This window comes from Fundulus heteroclitus, chromosome 20 (assembly GCF_011125445.2).
Source record: "Fundulus heteroclitus isolate FHET01 chromosome 20, MU-UCD_Fhet_4.1, whole genome shotgun sequence".
NCBI lineage: Eukaryota > Metazoa > Chordata > Actinopteri > Cyprinodontiformes > Fundulidae > Fundulus > Fundulus heteroclitus.
In genome coordinates this window covers 9,080,984-9,105,559 of record NC_046380.1, presented here as the reverse complement: position 1 = coordinate 9,105,559, position 24,576 = coordinate 9,080,984, and the positions used below count along the sequence as shown (strand labels likewise).

Genomic DNA, 24,576 nt, shown 5'->3' with positions numbered 1-24,576 from the left:
TCACGTAAATATCGTAAGACTATTCCACAAGAAATACAGCCTCAACTTAATCCTTTTTTTTTTTACAACTTTATTTATGACTTAGTCTGACATATGCAAATACAATTTGATTTTTAACATGATGCTAACATCATCCTGCTACAAATGTTAAGCAATGCCTGAAAGTTATGTTATATGGAGACAATATTTATATTAAAAAAAAAACATATCTGATTTGAAAAAATCAGGCTCTGTGAAATTCTGGTATTGTAATTTCTCTTGTTTTTGTTTTAGTAAAACAGACATATAATGAGGAGTGAACACTGCCATGTTCCAGAGATTTTATGTCAAGAATAATGATTAAAAATGAAATGTAAAAGGTTTTCGTTTAAACACCTCATGTTTGGTAGTACATGATGAAGTCGTGGGTGGAAATATAAATATTTATTTTTAAAGCTTTTAGTTTATGTAAAAAAAAAAGTTGCAGGTATATACATTTAAATGAATGCTAAATTTATGAATTATCTTATACTTTTAGAAGCTGCAAGATTACTGTGTAGCTAGCTATATGTATCACCACTATTTTATGTAGAAAACTGTTGTGACAAGTAAACTTGTAGAAGAAATTTAAAACAACTACAAAATACCTTTAGAAAACAAACCTGAGTTAAGAGTCAGTTAAATAGGGATTTTAGGGTTTGAATGCTACTGTTTATTACTTACAGGAAGACATGTGAGAAAGCATAATGTATTCAACAGTGTTTATTAAAAAAACATTAAACATTTCTATCAGGACAGATTTTCATTTTAAACAGAATAAGCACAAGAAACTCGTGTTGCAAACGCAGAAGGATCCAGAGCCCAGCAGGTTCTTTCAGACACATATTTGACGTTGTTTTTTTCTGACATAGAAACGGATCCATAGATTACGGTAGTATAACATATGGAGCTGCTGCTAAAACAACATTACAAAAAGCAGACAAACTGCAGTACGGGGCATTACGTGTGTGTACTGGTGCAACAAAAACAACTCCCAACAATTATCGTAGAGACTCGCGAGATCCCACTGGAAATTAGAAGAGTAAAACTATCACTAACTTACTGGATAAAACTCAGAGGTAATAAAGAAGGAAATATAACCTCAAGAATGTTAGAAACCTGTGGGGAGTACTCAAAATTGCAGGGAAATGGATTTGGATGGAAAATAAGAAATCTGGCCAAAGAATATGGGTTACATAAGGAAATATCACTGTTCAGTCTATTTAGTGCCATTCGTCCATGGTCATATCCTGAGGCAAAAGCGGAAATTAGGGTTTTTGCAGGTAAAACACCTGGAAACTACATGAAGTTGGGGTAAAAACAAATGTATATCTTAGAGACTCATATAATTACATTAAAATTTACACAGATGGTTCTAAAAACACAACAGGGTTTTGTGGGAATCGGAATTTACATACCAGAGTTTCAAATACGTATTTCTAAGAGATTATAAGATCAATTATTAGTTTTCACAGCAGAAATGGTAAATGGTAATAATAGAAGTTTACAGTGGGTGGAGGAGGTTAGGCCAGATAGGGTGGACTCAATGGCAGTTATAGAAAGTATTCAAAAGACAGGAGACAACATAAAAGACTTAATATTAGAAATTCAACACAGTTGATTTAGGTTATATAGGAGTGGTATAAATGTTCAGTTTTGTTAGATACCAGCACGCGAAGAAGTAAAAGGTAAATGAAATGGCGGATAAATTGACTAAAGGGGCTTTAAAAGAGGCAATAACAATTATTATTCCTTTTGGAAAAGGGGAGGTTAAGTCAATTATCAAAAGTAAAGAAATGGAAATTTGGCAAAAGGTGTGGAATCAAGATAAAAATGGAAGAAATTCATGTAAATTACAAAATCCGTATGAATAAGGAATTTTGGTGAGAGAAATACAGGAGGAGAAGTAGCATTGGTAGGACATGTGTGGTGTGAGGGATGTGGAGCAAAGAAAACGTAGAACATATATTGTTGAACTGCAAAATGTACAGAAATGAAAGAGACGGACTGTGTGTAGTAGTAAGAAAGGCAGGAAAAGAACGGGGTCTGGAAGGAATACTTGGAAATGAAGGAAACAAAGAGAAAATCTGTGCAATTAGGAAAGCATTATTCATTTATCCGCATATCACAAAACTAATAAACCGAATTTAGTCGGCGGAAGCTTCAGATGGTACACACCAATGTGCAGTAGATGGCGGTATTTACCCATTAGCCGTTTGCACCCGCCATAATGAGAACGAAGAAGAAGAAAAAGGCAAACAAACGAACCAATGAAATGGACAGCTCAACTTCTTTTAGACTTCCGGTCCCGCCTCCCACTCTCTTCCGGATTTCTTAGCGTGACCGACGTTTCGTGTCTATTTAGACTTAAAGTAAGTCCAAATTTATACCCTTTACACCACGTTGTGTAGGTCAGGTTGTACCTTGTCGTTTTAAATAAAGCGCATAGTTGTGTTTTTGTGTTTTAATTATGAGGAACGAGCCTAATTGTTGCCGCTGCGCGAGTACAAAAAAACGGGACTAGTTGGAAAACATGGCCACATGCTGCCTCTGCTAGCTGTGATAGTTAGCATAAACAGCACGGTTTAACTCTGGCAGACAGCTTGGGTGGATAAAATGTGTGCAGAACAAACCCCGACAGCGGTCGTGTGACTTCGTTTAGCCCATTTGCTAAAAGCTAAAGCTAATATTAGCTACGCTCCTGCGTGTTTACATGGTCATTATTACAAGGGGAGGCTACTGCCTGTGTATTCTTGAGACTTAATTTCAACTTCTTATCCTAAAATCGTATTTGCAGGTCTTGAACTAAATGTTTCAACCGTATTTTTTTGTTTTTATTTTTTTATAAAGGGGACAATCAGATTTTGTATGGAAGTGGATACTGGCAATTTCGCCTTTTTTTTTTTTTTTTTTTACCGAATATTTCTTAATAAAATTGTAGCAGAATTTATTTTTTAAAACCCAAGTATTTCCCTTTTTAAAAGAGAGTTAACGTTTTAAATGATGGCAAAAACACGTATGAATTAAAAATTAGGTTAAAGGTTCTTGGGTAGTTTTTATATTTAAACCGTCTGGAAAAATTCTGACCTGCACAAAGAATATAAAAAAAAACAGGCATAATTTTATTGTCATAAAGCTTTATCTAATGTTGTTTGATGTTCGTTTTCAGTTGTTGGAGGAAGTATGAATCACTTAATTAAAATACAATACAAATTTTTTTTCCCAGCCCAAATGTCCTGTTTTGATTCTGTAGAAAATTACATATATTTAAAATTCAAATAAGTAACTGAGAATACTGTGAGATAAAACTAAGTACATTCAGCTCAAATCTTTTTGACATTTAGTTTTGAGTGGTTTGCTGCTATTGGAAATGATCAAAACCTCAGTCCCCGATAAGAATTAACTGTGTTTTAAAGGAATAAAGCCACATTATATGCTTTAAAAAAAGACCAAAAACCGTTTGATAGTGATGAAATAAGATTGTTTACACCAAACCTCCATCCTAATGATGTTTTGATGGGGCTTTTTGTGGATAAGAATAGCCTTAGCACCGGGCACAAATAGCAGATATAAATAGACGTGGCAGCATCTAACGACAGTATCGCAGAACTATCATAATGCCGGTTTGCTTGATTAATAAATCAGTTGTAAATAATGCCGGACCGAGCCTGACCCTCTGCGGTCACATCTGAGCCTCGGCAGGTTAGCTTTAACTTCAGTGAACACTAATGTTCTTACTGTATTCCCAGGGATATTCCAGTCTTTTCCCTCTTGGAATCTTTTTTTTGCACTTTTTTTCACTCTATATAGAGACATTTTTCATTGTTTAGCCTGGAGATGCTAATCGGCATTAGCTGCGTCCTTGTTTTAATCCCTGCTGCGCATGCCCAGTATATACTTCTGTTAAAATCGTAAATAAACATGAAAGGCTATATTTACTAACAAACTTTGCAAAAACAAAGCATAAAACACCAAAATAACAACTAATACGCCAGCAGGTAGTGGTAATCTTTCCTAAAAACTTTGTATGCAACCAGAGTGAGCTACTGACGTATACATTTAAGTCAACTAATGTGGCACTGCACCTTTTAAGGGGACCGTGCAGCCAGTAACTTTTTAGTGACTTAGTTTGGCCATGGCATCTTGTGAGTTTTAATACATAATACTTGGATAACTTTCCATACGACTTGTTCACATGTCGCATTATTTCCAGAATGCGTTACGTGGCCGCTTACCTGCTCGCTGTTCTGGGTGGAAACGCCAACCCCTCTGCAAAAGACATCAAGGACATCCTGGGCAGCGTGGGAATTGAGGCCGAAGATGAACGCTTGAACAAAGTATGTTACACAGTTGGGGTGAAGTTGTGCTTGCTGGCGCCGTGTGCTGAAGTTCTCATTGTTTTGATCAGGTCGTTAGTGAGCTGAATGGGAAAGACATCAACGAAGTCATGAATTCAGGTAAGGACTCTATACTTTCAACAGCCCTGGAGTTTGTGTTATAGAAGGGAGTTTTCTAACACGTTTTCTTGTTTTCCAGGCCTCTCCAAGTTAGCCTCTGTACCAGCAGGTGGCGCTGTAGCAGCACCGGCGGCTGCTGCTGCTGCTGGTGGGGCTGCTGGGGCTGCACCTGCTGCTGGTATGCATTTATAAGTTAATGTATTGTTTTTGTACATAAATAAGCAATATGCATATCAACATTTTAAATACATAAAAGCATTGTGCTTTTATGGGTTTTTGTGACTACTATATAGTTTTGCTGACTCATTAATGTTGAACTGCTGGCTTTAATCTCTTTTCCAGTGGAAGAGAAAAAGGAAGAGAAGAAAGAGGAATCCGAAGAGTCAGACGAAGACATGGGCTTTGGGCTCTTTGATTAATCCCCCTTCTCTCCGTATAAAAAGCAATAAAAATGTAAAAGGTTTACACAGATACATGTCTATTTGTGTTCTTTGTTATTTTTTTACAATTGACCATAGTTTTTGAAGCTTCATAATAGCAGTCATTTTTAAATATTAATAGTTGAGAATGGGCAATAAGACATCAATACCAGACTAGAGTCCACATCTGGATGTGGCCTGTTGTCTGCAGAGGTGTTAAAAGTAGAATAGAATTAAATTAAATTGTCATTGCACTGTCACAAGTACAAGCAACGAAATGTGGTATCTGCTTTTAACCCATCCCCTTGGGGAGCAGTGGGCTGCTACTGTGCGGCGCCCGGGAAGCGTTCTGGGGTTAAGGGTCTTGCTCAGGGACCAAGAGTGCAGGCACTGGGGATCGAACCGGGTACTTGCATCCTTCTCTAGGCCAGCACTCCCCACTAGTAAAAGTAGTCACATTTACTAAAGCAGAAGTAGACACACTAGGGTTTAAAAATACTTCTGCAGAAGTAGAAACGTCAACTCAAACTTTTCAAACTAAAAGTACCAGTTTCAAAACCACTTAAAAGTATTAAAACGAAAGTAATTTAAGCTTAAAAAATGCCATTAAGGATAAAAGCTTAGATCCCCCCCACACACCACAGAGGTCCATTGTGCACTACCCCTCCCCCCAAAAGACATTTCTAAAGGCAATTAACACTAATAGTATATTATGACGTTAATATTGAAATAGGCTGTTTCACCCACGTACGTCCATTGAAAACGAACCATTTAGTACATTGCAATAATATTAAAGGACCATACAGGTGCTATACTGAGCATCAACATGGGTTTCATGGAGAAGATCTGATGACTGATTATAATGGTTGGTGCAAAAAGTCAAATTTCAGACATTATCAATAACCTTTTACTTATTGAAATGTAAATGAATACCAAAGCTAAGATGCAGGGATTGATGAGGACAACAGATGTAAGATAATGAAAACAAGCTGAAATAAAATAGAGGTAACAAGAATGTAAGGAGTAGAAGTAAAAAGGCCAAAAGACAATTACTCTGGTAAAGTATAAATAACCAAAATTTCTACTTAAGGTAAAGTATATATATACTTAATTTGAAACATCTGGTAGTCTGGCTATGAGACCATAAGTACTTTAAGATCTGAAAACTGCAGTTTGTAGAGGAAAAAAAGATAACTTCAAACTTACATAAATTTACACATTTGTTCTGTATGTATGAAAATAAGTTCCGACTTTAAAGGTCGTACAATCATGGTATTTCAAGTCATACGGTCATAATGACTGGGAACATTTCAAACCAGTTCTACAACCTTCAAAACAAGTGGTTGCACGTTGGTCTTTGTTCTCTTAACAAAAATGTGTGAATTATTTTATTTTGTTAGTGCCCACAGTTCAAATTTCTCTCAGTAAAAAGACCAAACAGTCCAAACCAAATAATGGTTTCATAGCAGAGTCCGCATATAGTACAAGCCTTGAGGTCTGACTGAGTGCAGCAGAGCTCTCACTAATTCTACTTTTATACTCGTGATTTTACAGTCACAAAGATTCTTCTTTTGGGTGTGGCATTTGAGTCAATATAAACTCCGTAATTCATCTTTCAGAACTGATCACTATGGCACAAACCTGATTGTGTAAGTATTCAATTTGTCATGAAGCATGTCACTTGAGTAATCTTAGATTTTTCCATTGCCATTATATAATATAGCTATCCATCTATCTGCCTTGGATTATGGTGGAATTGTCAATTTAAACCAATTTTTAAAAAAAACAAATATAAGCCAAACTAGCTCAGCCTTGCAATGCATTAAGCATTTTTTCATGGCCCTTGCCATGCTGGATGAGTTATGCTCCTTGTATGAGCGGTGAACATGATCTCCACTTGTCGGTACCACATACAAGTTCAAAGGTTGCATAGCAGTACACCGAATGGGCCAAAATCCCCCAGTGGCATGATTATTTCTGCTGACATATACACATAGTCTCGTGGTGCAGCAGAGATTCATCCTGCACACTTTAGTCATGCTAACTGACAAACATACTTTCTTATAACATGTTAGCGTGACCTGTTACCTATTCTACCTCTGTGGGGTTTTTTTCTCGTGCTCCTGTACTCATTTGGTTACATGTTAAATACTTTCTGTATGTGAACAAACTGCACCTTGTTACGAAAGGTTTCACCGTTAAGGCCACGCTTTTTTCATGTGGTTCTAGTGGTTAGTACCATGGCATGCTAATTTCGCACGAGAACGATTGAAGAACACACTCCCATTGTGCAAGCTATTTTAGGACAGGAGGAGTGATATCTCTTTAGGGAGTGGGTGCTGAAACATGTTAAAACTGACATTCACATGATCTGTGTGGTTAAAGAGTCAAGAACTACTTTTTCTCAAGCTAAATGGAACAAAAGAGATGAGGAGCTTATTAAGTATCCTCATCCTATACTTATTAAGTATAATAAAGTGCTCTGACTTAACTATATACCTGTCGGGCTTGTGACTCCTGTTGGATCAAAGGCTAAAGAGTTGTGCAAGTATCCGGGTTTAAATCCTTTCTAACTCATTAAAAAAACAAAGCGAGTTGGTTCTCTTTTGAAAACATTTCTAAGCACCTCCTTATCCTCCAGGTGTATCAACAGTTTGACTCATTCTGACCGACTTCCCCAAACAAAAGGAGAAGGAGCAGCCCATCTCACGTAAAGTCCCTTTGTTTTTGACCGGCTGTACTTCAGTTCTTGTGTGTTTTCCCGCAAACTCGGCCGTGAATGAAGGCGGCGTACACCAGGTTAGAGAAGCACAGCTGTATTTATTGAAGAATAAAACATTAACTTAAATATTAATAAAAAAAATGGACATTATGAATGCCAGCATTCATGACACGTCTCACAGTTATGGTACAGACAAAGATTTAACAAGCGCTCACAGTCACCCGCCTGTTACACAGAAGAAAATATTGCACAGTATTTTTCCATTGTTAAAAATCAACAGGTATTCAGATTCAGAGGTGGGGAATCCAGGTTGAGAAGGTAAAAGGCCGGTCCAGAGATTAGTTCCAACCTTTTGCATTTTCAGCTCCACAGCAGAGGCCTGGACTAAAACCACCTGGTTAAGTGAACAGGATGAAGGAAAGCCTGGCAGGGATTTTACTTTCCTGAATCCGGATCCCTCACCTCTGTGATCGCGCACAAAAAAACCTCTGATTAGCTATATTTGTAAGCACCTATTTATAATCCCAATAAAGTGCTATCACAGTTCAGTACTTTTCACTCAAGATTACATTCAGGGCATTGGTCTACACAGTGGTGGTCACAGTTTCAAGGAGTTGTCACTCTTTAAGCACAAGTTTAAATAGCTTCATTTGTTAGACAATGTTCATAAAGTGCAGCTCGTGCACAGCTTTAGTCACATCCGTGGGAAGCTGGCCAGACTTCAGCTTCATTCGACCGTTGGAGCAAGACCGTCGACGGCGTCGCTGTCAGACCACGGATGGTCTGTGCATGCCTGGAAGAAACAGGAGAACATATTCAAACACGAGCCCGACGCTTTTATTCTGCTTACAAAAGAATACAGATTTAGCAATTCTTTCAAAATTACTGCAAAATTCAGTCAATGATTATTCTACAGGTGCGTCTCTAATAAAGATATATGAAATTATCAAAAAGTGCATTCATGTTAGTACTTCTGCTCCACAATTTTCTTTATGTAAAATTCAGTTTTCTAAGTTTAATTTTGGTTTTTCATCAACTGTAAAATCATCAAAGTTAAAGGTCATTAAACCCTTGAAATATTTCCCTCTGTAATAAATTAATCTGTATTTGTTTCTTTTGTTTGAAGTAGTGAAATTTACTTTTCAGTGATAAGCTGTTTTTATGATTTACCTGCAAATATTAGCTTAAGTCTGTTTAGAGAATTAGTTGTTTGGTGGAGATTATTCTTCTTGTTTCTTATTTTAATCATTAGCATGTTGTTGCAATCAGATAATAGCAATATATAACATAATATATAACACATTTTTTCAAATAGAGCTAACCAGCTCGTGTCAGATTTCTGTTCCATTTGTTTGTGATGCGGTCAAATGAAAAGCGCTATTTTCCCTTCATCTCGTCCCGTTTTCACAACAAACAGAACTTCAAAATACAATTTAAAACTCGACAGCCATCAAGCTTGAAAACGACCGAAACACAGGACAGCCACAGGGGTCTGCAGCAAACACGGAGTCCTTTTGCTTTCTCACCTGTCTGTACTCGAATCGGTCCTGCAGGTACTGGTTACCCAGACAAGTGATGTGGCCCACGTTCTGTTTGGCGAGCCCAGCTATCCTGGCCGTGAAGTCGAGCGTGAAGGCCAGCTTGACTAGCTCGGGCGCTGTGGGTGGCACGGTGGGAGGCGTGTGGGTCTGCGCCGCCTCGCTCTCCAGGTATTTGTCTGCCATCTTCTGGAAGGAGGAGTAAGACATCTTCTGGAAGAAGTTGCTCAGGGTGGGGTTATCTTTCAGCTGGAGGAGATAAGAACAACAAGCGCCATCAGGTATGACCTACTTGAGATTACCCGGCAAAGCCAACCCTTTTACTGTAAACCCAATCAGAGTGGTTAATGATTACTACTTGGAGCCCTGGAAAGCTACAAGCTGCTAAGGCAGTTTATGCTCACTCCCATTTATAGCTGTTTTTTTTTTAATGGTACAGAAACTTAACCTGACTCTAGTCAGAGGTATTTCTCTCCACCTCACATCCATCTGGGACCTCTCCATAGGAATGGCTTTTTTTGAAGGCTGGGCCTTATCAAAAATCCTTGCATATGATTTGATAAGCCACTTGTCTGTCATCTTTATCGACGTGCTAATTCAACCACTCACACCGAAGCTAGCCCGTGACACTGTGAGAGCGAATATAAAAAAATAGAACTTTTTTTTTTCTTATGTGTTTGCGGCTCTAGTGGCACGCGTTTTATTGACAGTGAGCTGACAGGAAGAGGGGGGAAGACAGGCGGCAAAGCGCCGCGGGTCGGAGTCAATCCCGGGCCGACCGCGTCGAGGACTAAAGGCCTCCTAACATGGTTCACGCTAACCGCTCCGCCACGGGCGCGCCCTGGAAAACAAAACTTGCCAAATCCGGTCGGGAGAAGGGCGAAAACATCTTTTCCACCAACAAAAGCCTTCAGAGGCGTTCTCTGATGTTCTTTTAATGAAACAATATTAGGTAGATTGGACAACACGGAAGAAATAGCAGCATCATTGTTAACGCTTGCTTCCTCGATGCGAGCCGCCATTGTCTGAATCAGTCTCACGGTCGCTTCTCCACTACGTCACATCTATGAAACTCCAGCCCTGCGTCCTGATTGGCTAGACAATAAAATTGGTTGGAGAAATCACTCTCTATGGGAGAGGTCCCAGATGGATGTGAGAGAAGCTAGGCGGAGCGATATCAATCTGGCTAGGGTCAGGTTAACAGAAAATATTAAATCTCTGCAAAAAAAATAAATAAAAAAAAAATCTACAGTTTAGGCAACAGATTTAAACAGTAAAAAAAACGAAAGCAAGAAGATGTCAACGAGCAAGAATTGCAACATTATAGTCGCTTTTTATCTTTTTTATTGCATTATTTATCAGGACACTTGCAACTGATTAACTACTGCTGGTCTGCACGCTCAGAGAGCTGTGAGTATCAGGTCAATGTAAAACAGTTTCTTCAGACCGTACGATAGAGCAGTCACATGAGCTGCCGTTGTTTTTCATTGCAAGCTTTTATGACTCAACATGTCTGCTCTGGAGCTCTTCCTCCTTTTCTCCTCTTACGGTACTAGTAGTGTTTTGGACTAGCTTTTTTAATGTTCGTTTTCTTATCAATCTTTGCCCCAGGGCATCTGTACCTCACTGAGTTCTTATCTTTGGCATCAAATCATTTTGTCTTTTTTTTCCGTGTCAAATGCAACTATCTGACTGACGATAGATAGGAGGAAATACCCACCTTGCCGTGAATGGCATCGCCCTCTTGTTTTGTCAGAGCAATGATCCTGCTGATAAGTTCCTCTGAGAGCAAACACAAGAAAACAGGAATTATTATTATTATTGTTTGGCCAAAACGCTTTTCTTCACTGCTAAACCAGTGTCTGTTCAAATGCGGATTCTTTTATATATTTGTTCATTTTCTTTCATATGTGTTGCTATTTTCTCACAGTATGCTGTCAGCAGTGTTTACAGCTGCAAACAGAGAGAAAATGTAAGCCGTTTCTCACCACTGGAAAGAGCTTCAGTTTCCTCTTGCTCTTTGACCTCGTGCACAATTTTTTCAAGTTCTTCTGACACTTTCTCATAGTAGGAGTCTGTTGGTTTGACGCTGATCACAGCTGTTGAGCAAACGGTTGGTTGTTAATGAGCAGCTTGTACCACATTCAGTAACATGAACCTGCATTTCTCTCTCACAGACAATTACCTCCTACTTCGGTGATGTCAGCAGGATGGAGATCTTTGCCAAACCTATTCGATCTCAGGGACAGCCTTTTGGACAGTTTCCTCTTTAGCGACTTTTTCCTCGATGATTTCTTTGGTGAAGTGATCTGAGTTGCGGGCAGGCAGTTAGTTGACTGGTCAGAGACGTCAAACACCTCTGATGGAGGACTGTCTGGATCTTCATCTTTGTCCTTGTTCTTGGAAAAAATACCAAGGAAACTCTTCCAAAATGAGGATTTCTTGCTCTTTTTGGTGCTCCTTGACTTGATTGCGTGTTTCTCCGGCACTTCAGGATCGCTCTTCAGCTCATCTGTCTGGGTTTCAGCCTCAGGTAAAGTCCCTGATTCTCTGGGATCCAAATCCTCGGTCAAGAGAAGCGAAGGGTCGCTGGAGGATCGTCTGAGGTTTTTGGACACGGTCACCCACTTTTCCTTCTTCCTTGCTTGCTTTGCCTGTAGGCTGCCATCATTCAGGCTGAGGCTCCGCTTGACGTAAACCTCCAGGAGACGCATTGTGTCCTGATGGGGCACACAGATTGTCTGGCCGTGAAGAGGCCTTTGTTTTTTTGTCTCTGTTTCCATGGTGGGCCCTAGGGAGGAGAAAAAAAAATCACGTTTTTATCTGGTTTATATCTTTTTCTGTCAAAAATCACACATGATTCATGAATGCTGTTAAATAATGTTGCATGTTTGGATCATTTGTAATAAGTTTTCCAAGGTTGTATATTTTTTCTAAAAAACAAACAAAAAAAACTGGATGATAGGAAAACGCAATCATGGTTTGGAGGATTTTGCTTTCATTATAAGGTAAATTCCTTATTTTAATTAAAAAGTATAACATTAAGGTGAATAACGCTTCATCTGATTTATGGGAAAATGAATATGAACGCAACAACATACAGTTCATACACAGATAATAATTTCATATCCTAAACCATCTTTAAATGTGACAGAAAAGCTGACATTAAGTCATGTTAAAGAATGCGGTATAAAGACGCATTTTTTAATAGTGAAAATGATCATGAACAAAACGTTATTTATGAAGCTGAAATTACTCCTCGGTAAACTCACCTTTTTTTAAACTGTCCGTAAAGAAATCTTCAGCTCGCAGGCTTGAAGCCACTCGCTGTAGACGGAGGTTTTAGTCTGATGAAGAGACACGGAGGTTTACCTGTACGCCAAAACCCGAGCTCCACCCACATCTGCCCACGTCGCCGCTCTTAACTCAACACCTGAGATCAGGTGAAGGGACGGAGGGGGATTTCTTCCCCTCCCCCGATCTGTTCATCGGTGTTTTCCGGGTTTACATTAGACGTCGGGATCAGCCCTTGTTTACGGTTTCTCTTTAGCTGCGCAGTGTGATAACTGGCCACGTTTTACAGGAAGTCAAGGCTTGCTTCCTTTAAAAGGCAGCCTTTACACTCAACCGATACTAAAAGCTGGCCTGACCTTTATTTCACCCTGTCTTTAATTTAGACTTAATCAAAATCTAAAATTCCTAAAAAAAATTTAAAAATCTGGATTCTTGAATGCCATGTGATTTATTGAAAAAAAAAAAGTAATGATTTTTTTTTCGCTTTTAGTTGTTTCATATCATAGGCTACTATGTCCTTAAGGCTGCTGCCATGTTCAACTAACTTGATTTTGTCACTTTGTTTTGCTATTTCGTTGTAAATTGTATGAGCGCTGGTAAAACGAAACAGTGGTTCTCAATCTGTGGCAGCAACAACCACCACTGGGCTGCTCTGATGGAATCTAGCTATTGGTTATTAAAAAGTTGACGTAACCATTTAAAAAAGCAAGGTTTGCATTTTTGACTTTTAAGCCTTCCTGCAAATAACCATTGTCCTTTACAATGGTTGAGGAAAATTTATAGCGATACAAATTTCAAATGTTGTTTCAATTGGCTATTTGTGCTGCTTTTAGCGTTTTAAATGTACATTCGTCATCTTTTGGGCACAACACCAAAACTGGAACCAAATCCGGTTCTACTGCTGTTTAAAAACATCCATTTGTATGTTGGTACTCAGGGAAACGTTACAAAGGTATGGGACTCACCATAGAAAGTTTATGAAGCACATCTCTAAAGCATGAGGCAACTGAACTGCTTTAATCAAGTTTCGTCCCTCGTTTGCTTCTGCAGCAAAATAGAACTGTATGTGAGAACATTGCATGGATTTGGCCGCAATAAAATGCATGGAAGCAGTTTGTAAGACGAGGACCATGGCACACTGAAACAGCCAGATTTCAGTATCAAATGTGCCCTGTCATCATTTCGGGCCATTCACAGCTTTGTGCTTTTCCAAACAGCCTTAGGAGCTTCATTAGGCACACACTGTTCAGAGAAAGTGTTGTTTTCAAGAAAGGAATAAAAGGTTTGTGGTACCGATTCAGTTAAGCTTTGATGTGCAATTGCATAAACTCAAATGATTTAATTATAAATCTTAGCTGCGATAATAAAAGCTGTTGTCAATGCCAACACACAAATGAAGTGAAGCAAAGCCACTCTGACATCACCTCAGACACTTCCTGTAATAACAGCTTCCACTCTTCGCCTCTTTGTTTGAATGAAACTCGTCTTTTACTACACCAGTAGGGACATATGTCATTTCATGGAAGGGGTTGGTTTCAACAAAAAGACGCTTGACTGTTTTTCATTCAAATCTTGTGTTTATTGCCCGTTTATCTTGTTGCCCTACAGTTTAAGTGACTCATTAAGGAATGTCAGCATTAAAGTCTTATCTGGCTAGCTGTAAACCCACCGAAAACGCAAGTAAAAGTGTTGTATCATACAGAAGGTCAACAACTCACAATACCTTTGTCCATTGGCTAACCTTTGTTGGCTCATTTGTTTTTACATCATAGGCTGTGGTTTAAACCTGAAATAATAAATGTTCACAAAGTAAAAAAAAAGAGATAACATTAAAGGGGACAGCTGAGGAGAAACCAGGCAAGACCATGACACACCAGTTATTCATAATTTTGTTTTTCCTTTGGGAGAATTATCACGAAAAAAATGCAAAGGAACAAAAAACAGATATTTCTTCCTGAAAATATTCATACAGAAAGTTCATACAGTAACAGACACATATGTACCATTGGTGGACATAAAAAAAAAAAAAACACTGCATAATTGAGCTATTTAGAGGCAAAACTGTGAAGACCTATTCAACATATATCCCCAGTCATTCTAGTGTGTGTCTGTGCATTTCTGGTTAGATTAAGAGGAACTGAGTGAAAGGGCCAAAAGTGTTCGCAGTACCCACATTTCTCCACCAGGTGTCCCACTTACCAATGAAATCCAAGTTCGAAACTCACAAGCCACTTTTTTCAGTGGCTTATGAGGCAAAAAGGACCCAATTTTTGCCCTAAAACTGCCTTAATTCATTGTGGCTGAGATTGAACAGGGTGAGGGAAACATTTCTCAGAGTATATGGTTCATTTTGACATGACACCATCACATAGTTGAAGATTTGTTGGCTATAAATCCATGATGTGAACCACCTCTTGCATCACGTCCCAAGGGGGCTGCATTTGATTGTGAGTTAGTGACTGGAGGCCGTTGGAGGGGCAGGGAATGTGTTGCATTCTGTAGCAATGCTCTACAAACCAGTCGGAGACTGATTTTTGGTTGAAGTTGTATCATCCTTCTGGAAGATGGGTTTAGTGTGGTCATACAGGAATCAATTTGGTAAGCAACAATACTGAGGTCTTTGAATTATGGTTATTTTCTTATTAAGAAGCCCAGAGTGATTATCTGCATACTTAGTTGTAACAATTAGTAAATCGAGCTTCTGTAGACCTGCTGGCATCTTCAAACAATCAGCCCATTCTCATTTGACATCAGCATGAAATCTGCTTTCACACAACGGCAGCTCACAGGAGAATTTATCTTTCTCGGACTATTATCTGTCGACCAAGTAGATGGTTGTACGGTATAACCCCAGAAGATCACCAGTTTCTGAAATAAGCATTGAAATAAAATCAGCCCTTCTGGTCACAGAAACTATGCCATTCAGGCATTCAGCCATTCAAGTCACCTAACTTCCCCTTCTTCTCCTTTCTGATGCTTATTTACAACCTTTGCCTTGTGAATGGTTGAGGCTTATTTATCTACAGATAGACATATGTGACGTTAATGGTGGGTTTTTTTAGGGTTTTTGTCCATTACATGAGCTGCACATTGATGCATTGTTGTCTTGCACAGGTCCTCAGTCCAAATCCTACACTGCAAAAAGAGAACTAAAAGTAAGTCAAATTTTCTTCAAATGTGTGTATTTGCACTTTGAACAGGTAAATAAGATGATCTGCCAATGGAATGAGATTTTTGCACTTAAAATAGGAACTCATCACCGTCATCTTATTTGAAGTGAATATATCTAATTGTCTTATTTTAGGAGTAAAAATACTAATTCCATTGGCAGATAATCTTGTTTAATTGCTCAGATCAAGGACAAAAACACTAATTTCAATTTTTTTTTACTTACTTTTAGTTCTCTTTTTGCAGTGTATCTGATGACTCTGCATGGAGATTGCGTCTCCTCTCTTTTCATGTTTGGGTTTCTTCATCCCACAGACCAAATATTTGAAAGTTATGTTCATTTGTTTCTCTAAATTCCCCTTTAAGTCAGTGTGTTTGACAGTGGTTGTTTTATTTTACAACCCATTTGTAACTGAAATTCTAAAGACAAAACTTACCAAAGAAATAATACAAATGTGTCTTATCAGCAGAATATTCAGCATTACCTTCCCAGCATGACTTTCAAGTTAATTTCTATAGAAATAGAATTAATGAAGTGGGGCAGATAAAGATTAAAGTGCATCAGAGTTACTTCTAGCAGGACTAATAATGATAGTTTTCTATCTGCTGTCACCCAGACTTTTCTCTGTGTAAACTAATGACTGGAATCCTTTTCTCAGTCTTACAGGTGACTACTTACACTCCCTGGACTGTCTAGGTTGTTGTTGGCATGGAAAGCACCCTGGGCTCACCAGAATGCATTGCTCCAATTACTGTCTGACCCCTTGGTGAAATTTTAGGTCACCTTCTTCATTTTTCATGGCTGTTAAGCTTTACAAATGTGAGACTCACGTTTCGCCCCACAAGGTTTGGTCATTGACCTCTGGAGCGAGCGCTCTGCAGCAGAGCAGTCACTGTGCATTTACCTGTCATAAATCCTTATCTCGTTGAGTCATTACTTGTCCTCCCTGCGTCCAGGGTAACCTCTCTCCAGTCATAAAGTGATTCGTGCTGCATAAGGCAGCACCTTATTTATCTGTATTTCATGACATAAAACTCATGTGCTTAGTTTCTTCAACAGTTTCTCTACTGGTTTCGGAGGCATGCTGAAGTGTTAAGCCCACCTTTTCATACTTTCTATTTAAACATGTCAAACTTTGAACTCACTTTTAAAGATATCCTGGGGATTTTCCTAAATGGTTTAATTCTATTTTGTGGCTAGTACAAGAACTAGGCAAAATAATTCATATCTTTTGACTTTCTTTTAGAGTTTTTTAGAGGAAACAAAATAACATGTTAACTAAATTCTATCTATCTATCTATCTATCTATCTATCTATCTATCTATCTATCTATCTATCTATCTATCTATCTATCTATCTATCTATCTATCTATCTATCTATCTATCTATCTATCTATCTATCTATCTATCTATCTATCTATCTATCTATCTATCTATCTAATTATGACAAAATACCTATCAATTTTGACAAAAAAAGACTTTTGCCAGTCTTCTTTGAAAAATAAAACAAGTCTATCATCATCAATTTAAAAATCTGGGGGGAGGGGGGAGGGTTCATGTGGATGCACTGATGCCGCACCATGCCTCCTGTCATCCTACACTGCTGGCTGCCTTTTCTCTTTTTTTCTTTGTAAACTTGCAGCTGTGCGGGATATTTCTTTGTCATATGAATGGCCAGAGGGAGCTCAGAGGTGGCTCGTCTTTGTAGGCTTATGATAGAAATATTTTTTGTAAGAGGCTTTTGCTTGGATTTTGCTTATTTCCTTCATTCTGAAATCAAGGTTTAAATATTTTTTCTCCCAAAGGGAAATTCTTTCTGTGAAGGACTAACAGGCCTGACACAAAGAACAATTTGTCTTTGCTTGGTCAGTTATCCTCCTCTATTAAAGATGCATAACCATGTTATTTGGCCTTTTATATTTATACGTCAGTAACTCTGGTTGCATACAAAGTTTTTATGATGGATCATCATGTCCTGCTGGCGTATTAGTTGTTATTTTTATATTTTATGCTTTGTTTTTGCTCAATTTCTTAGTAATTAAAGGCTTTCGTGTTTATTTACAATATTAATGGAAGTATGGGGTGACAGTGACGGAGGAGTTAGGGAGTTTTTTCCTGTAACCCGCTCCGACCGTATCAGTCGTTGTGTCCTTGGGCAAGACACTTCACCCACATTGCCTGCTGGCGGTGGTCAGAGGGTCCGGTGACTGCGATTTATGGCAGCTTCGCCTCTGTCTGTCTGCCCCAGGGGAGCTGTGGCTACAAACATAGCTCACCACCATCAGGGTGTAAATGGGTGAATGACTGATTGTAGTGTAAAGCGCTTTGGGGTCGTCGGACTTAATAAAACGCTTTACGGGTACAAGACATTTATGTACTGCGCATGCACAGCAGGGGTTAAAACAAGGAAGCGGCTAACGGCTATTAGCATCTTTCAGCAAAACAATGAAGAATGGTCCAATATCCAGTGGAAAAAAAGCACAAAAAAATTATTAAGAGGGAAAAGACTGGAATGTCGCTGGGAATACAGTATGATAGTTGGTGTTCACTTAAGCGGGCGCTAAACCTGCCGAGGCTCAGACGTGACGCAGAGTTGATTGACATGGGTCAATCTTCTGATATGAGGCTCATAAAGTTGCTGTAGATCGGTTTATTAAATTGATAACGGTTGGTCTTCGATCACACTGAGCTGGTGCTTTACTGCGAGGCATTGCAGAGGATCAGGCTCGCTCCGGCATTGTTAGCGATTGATTTATTGATTAAGCAAACCGGCATTGTGATAGTTCTGCGGTACTGCTGCTAGATGTCACTACGTCTGGTTATATTTGTTCAATCGTGCCCGAGAGGGGATTATTTTTCTTCTCAAAAAGGACCATCATAACACTATCAAGATGGAGGCTTGGTTTATATAACCTTGTTGTATCATGATCAAATGTTGTTGTTTTTTTTTTTTTTTTTTTATAAGCATATTACTTGGCTATGTACCTTTAAGCTGGGAGAACATTGAGCAACCTATCCCCATCCACAATTTTTTGGATTCTATTGTTTTCTCTTTCAATTCATAATCTTAGTGTTTTATTTGATGAATGAGCCATAACAAAGTAAACGTTACTTAACGTCACCGTGTGTTATCCATACCTTAGGCAATACAGTCACGCATCAAAGTTGAACAACAATCAATAGGAGAATCCTTTAGGATCCCACAAACTTTTCTCCAAAGCAGTACTACATCCCCCCTGCTGTGAACTTTGTTCTGCATCCAGACGAGTTGCAGTTTCTCAAAGAAACTGAAGAAGTTTAAGTGAATTGATTTGAACACAATCTGCTGAGTTCCAGGTGACTCTAGCCACCACAGTGCACAGGCTGCTTTCTGTGCAGCTCTGACAATTGAATTAACGTGTCTGCTGACAGTACGGTAACCCAATGATGTGAGACTCACTGTCTGAGCTTTTGTGTGTGACTCGTCCATCGCCTGCCTTAGAGCAGAGGGACCCAGCTTGTCTCCAGCTCGGAGAGTCGGAAGGAAAGAGCAGTCATGCTCCAAGGATATTTATAGTTCTGCTAAGATTTGCACTACACTGCTGCGTCACTGACCGGACCGGGTGGTGGTCTTTGAGCCACTTTCTTGGGGCGAATTTTTATCAAAGGCAGGCTGGATTTGATCTCCTCACGGAACACCCCATGAATTATAAATGACAACCTCACTTTAGCTTCGACCTTGCCTGAGCCATCTGTCTTTTTAAATGCTAACAGAGGGCATCTGCGGGGTATCAATGAGCGATCAGAAATCAGAAGAGCCGCACGCTGACCCGAGCAATAAGTTGTGTCAAGATAGAAAGACTCAAAAACGCGGCGCGAGTCTCAGCTGGTAAAACACGGCAAAAACCTTTGAGGCAGAAATTTGTTCAGAGGATGAAAAACCAAAAGAACAATTTGTACTTACTGTCTGGGAATGTTTTCTTTATCTGAAGGCCTGTGACAAAACAGCAACTAAAACAGCCTCTGCCTCAGTGCTATAAAAATTTAATTTGCTCTGCATATTTAACTTGGTGCTTATGCTTCTGTAGTGATACATGTTAAAGGCATTGTTGAGCACACGTCACTGCTATTTCCCCCTTTAGAGGTGTGTTTAGCCAACAGAAAATGTTACGTAATTATATCATTTTTGCTGCTTTTGTAATAGAGCTGGACGATGTAGAAAAAAAAGCATACCAATAGAATAGAAATCATATCGATCGATATCAATAATTATCAACAAGTTCAAAACATATATTTTAAGTGCAGCCACGACCATTTTATTGTGTTGCTCGGCAACCTATTTTTAGATACAGAATACAAAGAAACACTGAATTCAAACTCAAACCTTTATTCAGCCAACTTTTTACCAAAACGGCAAGTTTATAAAAAAAGAAAAAAGGACATGTGCTTTTTAAACTCTTTGAAGGGGGAGGAGCTTGGTTCTCGGGTCTGCGTTTGTGATTGGTTGGGTGGATATAATGACTGTAATATTAACCTACATGGCTAGAATGCAAAAGGAAGGAAAACTGTTATTCTATTGAACTTTTTATTGACCCTCTTTTCTATAATCAATATACGTCTATCGATCGATGTATATTGTTATTGAATTATTGTCCAGCCCTTAATTGTAATATATATATCACATTGTGTCAGCTTTACATCTGCGTTAATTCGGTAATCCCTTTTCTTCATCCTACCTATTTTCCCTTTCTTTATTACTAACAGGCTTGTTAGAGCTCAAACAAACATCTGCTCTCCAGCATGCTATCCACCTCACAACATTACCATGCTTTCATCCAGTCTTGTCATATGACAGGCATCGCACGATTATTTTCATCATGATATCAGCAATGTGAAAAACCAGTGAGGTGTTAACAACAAGCCAAGACGAGGTGTTAATGAGTACGCAGCCTGGAAGCCAAAAACCGAAACACTGTTCCTCATCACTTTTATAAGCAAACAAAAGGAAATTCTAGATGAAAGGATGAACAAAAAAAAAAAATCCACCGGAGCGACATGATGTTTGGGTACATGTTTAATAAAAGGCACTCTTTGCTGGATAAATAAAAACTTGCAAGTTATGACACTGTGTACTGTACAAGGTTGACACAGACAGTAACAGTCTTCAAATATTCAGTGCTTTGTAACATAATAAAGTGCTGATTACTGAAGTGACCAACTCACGTCACCTTATTGCATTACATTTTCCTAACAGGTACAGCTTTTTGAGTGGGTGAGAAACACAACCGTTGTCTTTTAGAGCCACACGTCACCATGTTGCATTTTTTTTTTAGGATTATTTCAAAGGCATTGCCTGAGTTACAATTACATTCACTGACATTTCAGCACATGCCATAATTATATTAACAAGACACTCACATACAGTATGTTTTCAGCGATGGAAATGTTTCATGCATAAATAGTTCCAATTATTGTTTTATTTTTTTCTTATGCTTATTACAAGCTGTCGTTTATTATCGTTTCACAACCGTTAGCTCATAATTTCTGTATGTCTTACAGTTTCATGTCAAATGTATAATTCCTTATTATGAGTTTAAAATACCATAAGAAATAGAGTCTCAATATAAATCTATGTGAATCAAATGTTCACATGTGATAATAGGAATTAAACCTTATTTCAGCCGCTATGCCATGCAATTAGGAATGACAGATTAAAGGCAAATGAAAAAAAAAACTGTTTAAATAAAAAAGTGAATTTCTTTTGTCTTGTCCCTAATCCATTAGACTGATCACAAATATATATATCTGATCTCACATTTCTGTACACAAACACATTTTCCCTGCCAACAATGGAGGATGTAAAGCTCCTAAAGTGCTTAAGTAGAAAAAAAAGCTTTCAGTGCAATGAAGTGATGCGATTTTAAAAGGTGAATTCATATTAGAATAACACATGTCGAGAGGTTGCAGTTACAACCTAAAAAAAACAAAACATGTTCATTGGAACTTAGTGCCAAATCATTATAACAAAACCCACGGATAAGAATAGTAACCTGCATTTTTAATCGCTAAAACCGCTGCATGGAAACGTTTGCATGTATAGAGATGATTCAGCAGCTTTATTTTTAACTTTGCAGGCTATGTACAAGATTAATAGTAGACATGCTACTCTGCCAGCTATTTATCACACAGATATGGTTACATGGAGAGTTGCTGCTGGCTGTACATTTGCACCTATAGATTTGCTGAGAAGACAATGTGTACACCAATGTCCTATTTTACACTGCACACACTCGCCTGCCCTTGAACATGTTGCCAAGGCCTACCTTGGTTTTGCTGAATATGGTGAAGGAACTATGTGCGCTCGGCTTGCCGGATTTGTTTTCATCTGCTGGACGAACCTACTGAACTAACATTTAATCAATCCATACTTTTTTTTTTTTAGGTGAAATGTTGGTCTGCTGTCGGAATCCCATCTTTTTCCTTACTGCACTGTGTATTCTCAGAGTTACTGGAGCAGTAGTTGCTGAGTTATGTTAATTGCACTTTGACACGTCTACATGCAGACAGACAGCTTGTGTACCGGCTGCCTCACCGCATGGTGCCTAATAATACTGTAATCATCTGCACAAATGTTTCAAGTACAAAAAGATGTGTGGATAAACAGAGTGTGCCTCACTGACAGATATGTTTGATTTCTTTTCATGTCTGTTATTTCTGCCCCCTTTGACAAAAATTACTTATCTTTCTCAGTGCACGCCATTTTTCTCGTTTTGCCAGGTGCCGTTACTCTTGTTGAGTGAAAGGGTGCTTCCACACTTGTTAGCAGCAGACATTTTCTGGGCAGCTTCTGCGGCTGCATCCATCACTTGTTTCTCTTCCTGCTCGGTCTCCCGGTGGTAGAAATAATTAAAGTTGGAGACGATGACAGGGACTGGCAAGGCGATGGTTAGGACACCAGCGATGGCACAGAGGGTGCCGACCATTTTGCCTCCCATGGTGATGGGGCACATGTCTCCGTATCCCACCGTGGTCATGGTCACCACAGCCCACCAGAAGCCATCAGGGATGCTAACAAAATGCGTCTGAGGCTCATCCACTTCTGCAAAGTAGATGGCACTGGAGAAAAGGATGACTCCTATGAATAGGAAGAAGATTAGCAGACCCAATTCCCGCATGCTGGCTTTTAGGGTCTGACCCAAAATCTGAAGACCCTTTGAGTGTCGGGAGAGCTTAAAAATTCTGAAGACTCTCACAAGTCGAATTATTCTAAGAATTGCTAAGGACATGGTTTGACCCGCGTTCAGATCTTCATCAGGCGTTGTGGCCAGCTCAGTTCCCAGGGTGACAAAGTAAGGAATTATAGACACAATGTCAATAATATTCATGATATTATTAAAGAAATCGCTTTTACTGGGGCACACCACAAAACGGACACCGAGCTCAAAACAGAACCATATGATGCAAATAGTCTCCACAATGAAAAACGGGTCTGTGAGATATGTCCACGCAGTTTTAGGGGCAGGGTAAGAGCCAGAACCGTCTTGGCTGCCATTGGTCTTTTGAATGAAACCTGAAGGAAAGTCATTGTCCTCCCTGAACTCTGGAAGAGTCTCCAGACAGAAAATAAAGATAGAGATGACAATGACAAAGACAGAGACCAGAGCTACAGATTTGGCTGCACTGGAGCTCTCTGGGTATTCGAACAGGAGCCAGAACTGCCGCTTCAGTTCATTGGTGGGTAAGAGGACTTCAGGTTCTTTGATAAACCCTTCGTCTTCACGAAACTGCTCCATCGCCTCGTGACCCAACTCATAGAAAACAATTTCATTCGCAAAAACGTCTAAGGGAACATTGGCTGGTCTTCGGATTCTCCCTCCTGACTGGTAGTAGTAGAGTATCCCGTCAAATGAAGGACGATTTCTATCAAAAAAATACTCATTTTTCATTGGGTCAAAGTACTGTATCCTCTTCATGGGGTCACCCAGCAGTGTCTCTGGAAACTTACTCAGGGTGCTGAGTTGGGTTTCAAACATTAGGCCTGAAATGTTGATGACAACCTTCTCATCTTTTTCTTCCAAGCAGTGCTTTTCGAACAGATCCTCGTTTTCATAATAGTCCTTGAGCATCTTACTGAAGACGCTGTCAGTGGGAGACTCACTGTTGGACAAAAGCTTCAGACTGGAGATCAGGCTGCCACTGCTGGAGTTCGCCTTTGAGGTAAGAGTCGGAGGAGTAGAGGGGGACAACCCGTCTGGACCGGACTGACGCTGTCGCCGTCCCCTGCGTGGCGACTGGCGAGGAGAAGCCAGCCGGTGGGCCAGCAGGTTCTGATCAGGAGCTTCGGAGGTCGGTGAGGTAGGGTAACCCGAGTCGCTTGGGTCGCCTAGGTTGATGCCAACATCATCCATGTTTTCAAAATTAACAAGTGGCACCTCCATCGCCTGCTTTGCTAGCTATGATGGTCAATCTGGTTCCGGAGACAAAGGAGGCACCTTAACCAGTGCCACACTGAAGATCGTGCCGGAGCTTCTCTCTTCCTGGTTACCATTCAGGCTGCTGGACCCTAATTTTGGATTCAGGCCTCTGGTTAATCTGCAACATAGCGTGGGAAAGAGTAATATTAAATTCTTCTTAAGTACTGCACTGTAGTTTTGTTGACAAAGAGATTTTCTGTCAGCCTCTGCTTGCCTCAGCAGAGAACCCGCCATCTGACACTTTGCCTTGTACAGTTATTTTTTCGTTTCAGTTTCTTTCCAATGACCTAAACGAAAACTCTGCAAGATCAGACGTGAAAGTGCTTACATGCAGCACGCAGAGCGATATCGCTGATCATGTGCAGCAACATTATTTCTTCTGACAAAAACCAGTGACCTTCCATATCTATGACCGATATCACCAACAAATTCCAAATAAAACACATTTTTCTTTCCTCATATCTTAATATCAGATTCTATGTTTTATTTTTTATCATAATTCCTGT

General features: G+C 39.4%; 3 protein-coding genes across 3 annotated transcripts; 1 reads left to right on the top strand and 2 right to left on the bottom strand.

Moving 5' to 3' along the window:
- Positions 1–2,258: 2,258 nt before the first annotated feature.
- rplp2 (ribosomal protein, large P2) lies at positions 2,259–4,948 on the top strand. The gene is made up of 5 exons (XM_012865082.3): positions 2,259–2,390; positions 4,232–4,355; positions 4,427–4,475; positions 4,555–4,653; positions 4,818–4,948. The coding sequence occupies exons 2-5, from the start codon at positions 4,233–4,235 to the stop codon at positions 4,892–4,894; spliced, it is 348 nt and encodes a 115-aa protein (XP_012720536.2). The 5' UTR covers positions 2,259–2,390; position 4,232; the 3' UTR covers positions 4,895–4,948.
- A 2,954-nt stretch (positions 4,949–7,902) lies between these two features.
- Positions 7,903–12,702, bottom strand: LOC105928017. The gene is made up of 6 exons (XM_012865085.3): positions 12,427–12,702; positions 11,340–11,945; positions 11,143–11,253; positions 10,875–10,936; positions 9,143–9,403; positions 7,903–8,409 (listed from the first exon to the last, which is right to left on the bottom strand). Exons 2-6 carry the CDS (start codon positions 11,935–11,937, stop codon positions 8,344–8,346), a joined length of 1,098 nt encoding a protein of 365 aa, XP_012720539.2. The 5' UTR covers positions 11,938–11,945; positions 12,427–12,702; the 3' UTR covers positions 7,903–8,343.
- A 7,690-nt stretch (positions 12,703–20,392) lies between these two features.
- LOC105928029 (potassium voltage-gated channel subfamily A member 10) lies at positions 20,393–24,074 on the bottom strand. The gene has a single exon (XM_036124727.1). The coding sequence runs from the start codon at positions 24,032–24,034 to the stop codon at positions 22,343–22,345; it is 1,692 nt and encodes a 563-aa protein (XP_035980620.1). The 5' UTR covers positions 24,035–24,074; the 3' UTR covers positions 20,393–22,342.
- Between the last annotated feature and the right edge of the window lie 502 nt (positions 24,075–24,576).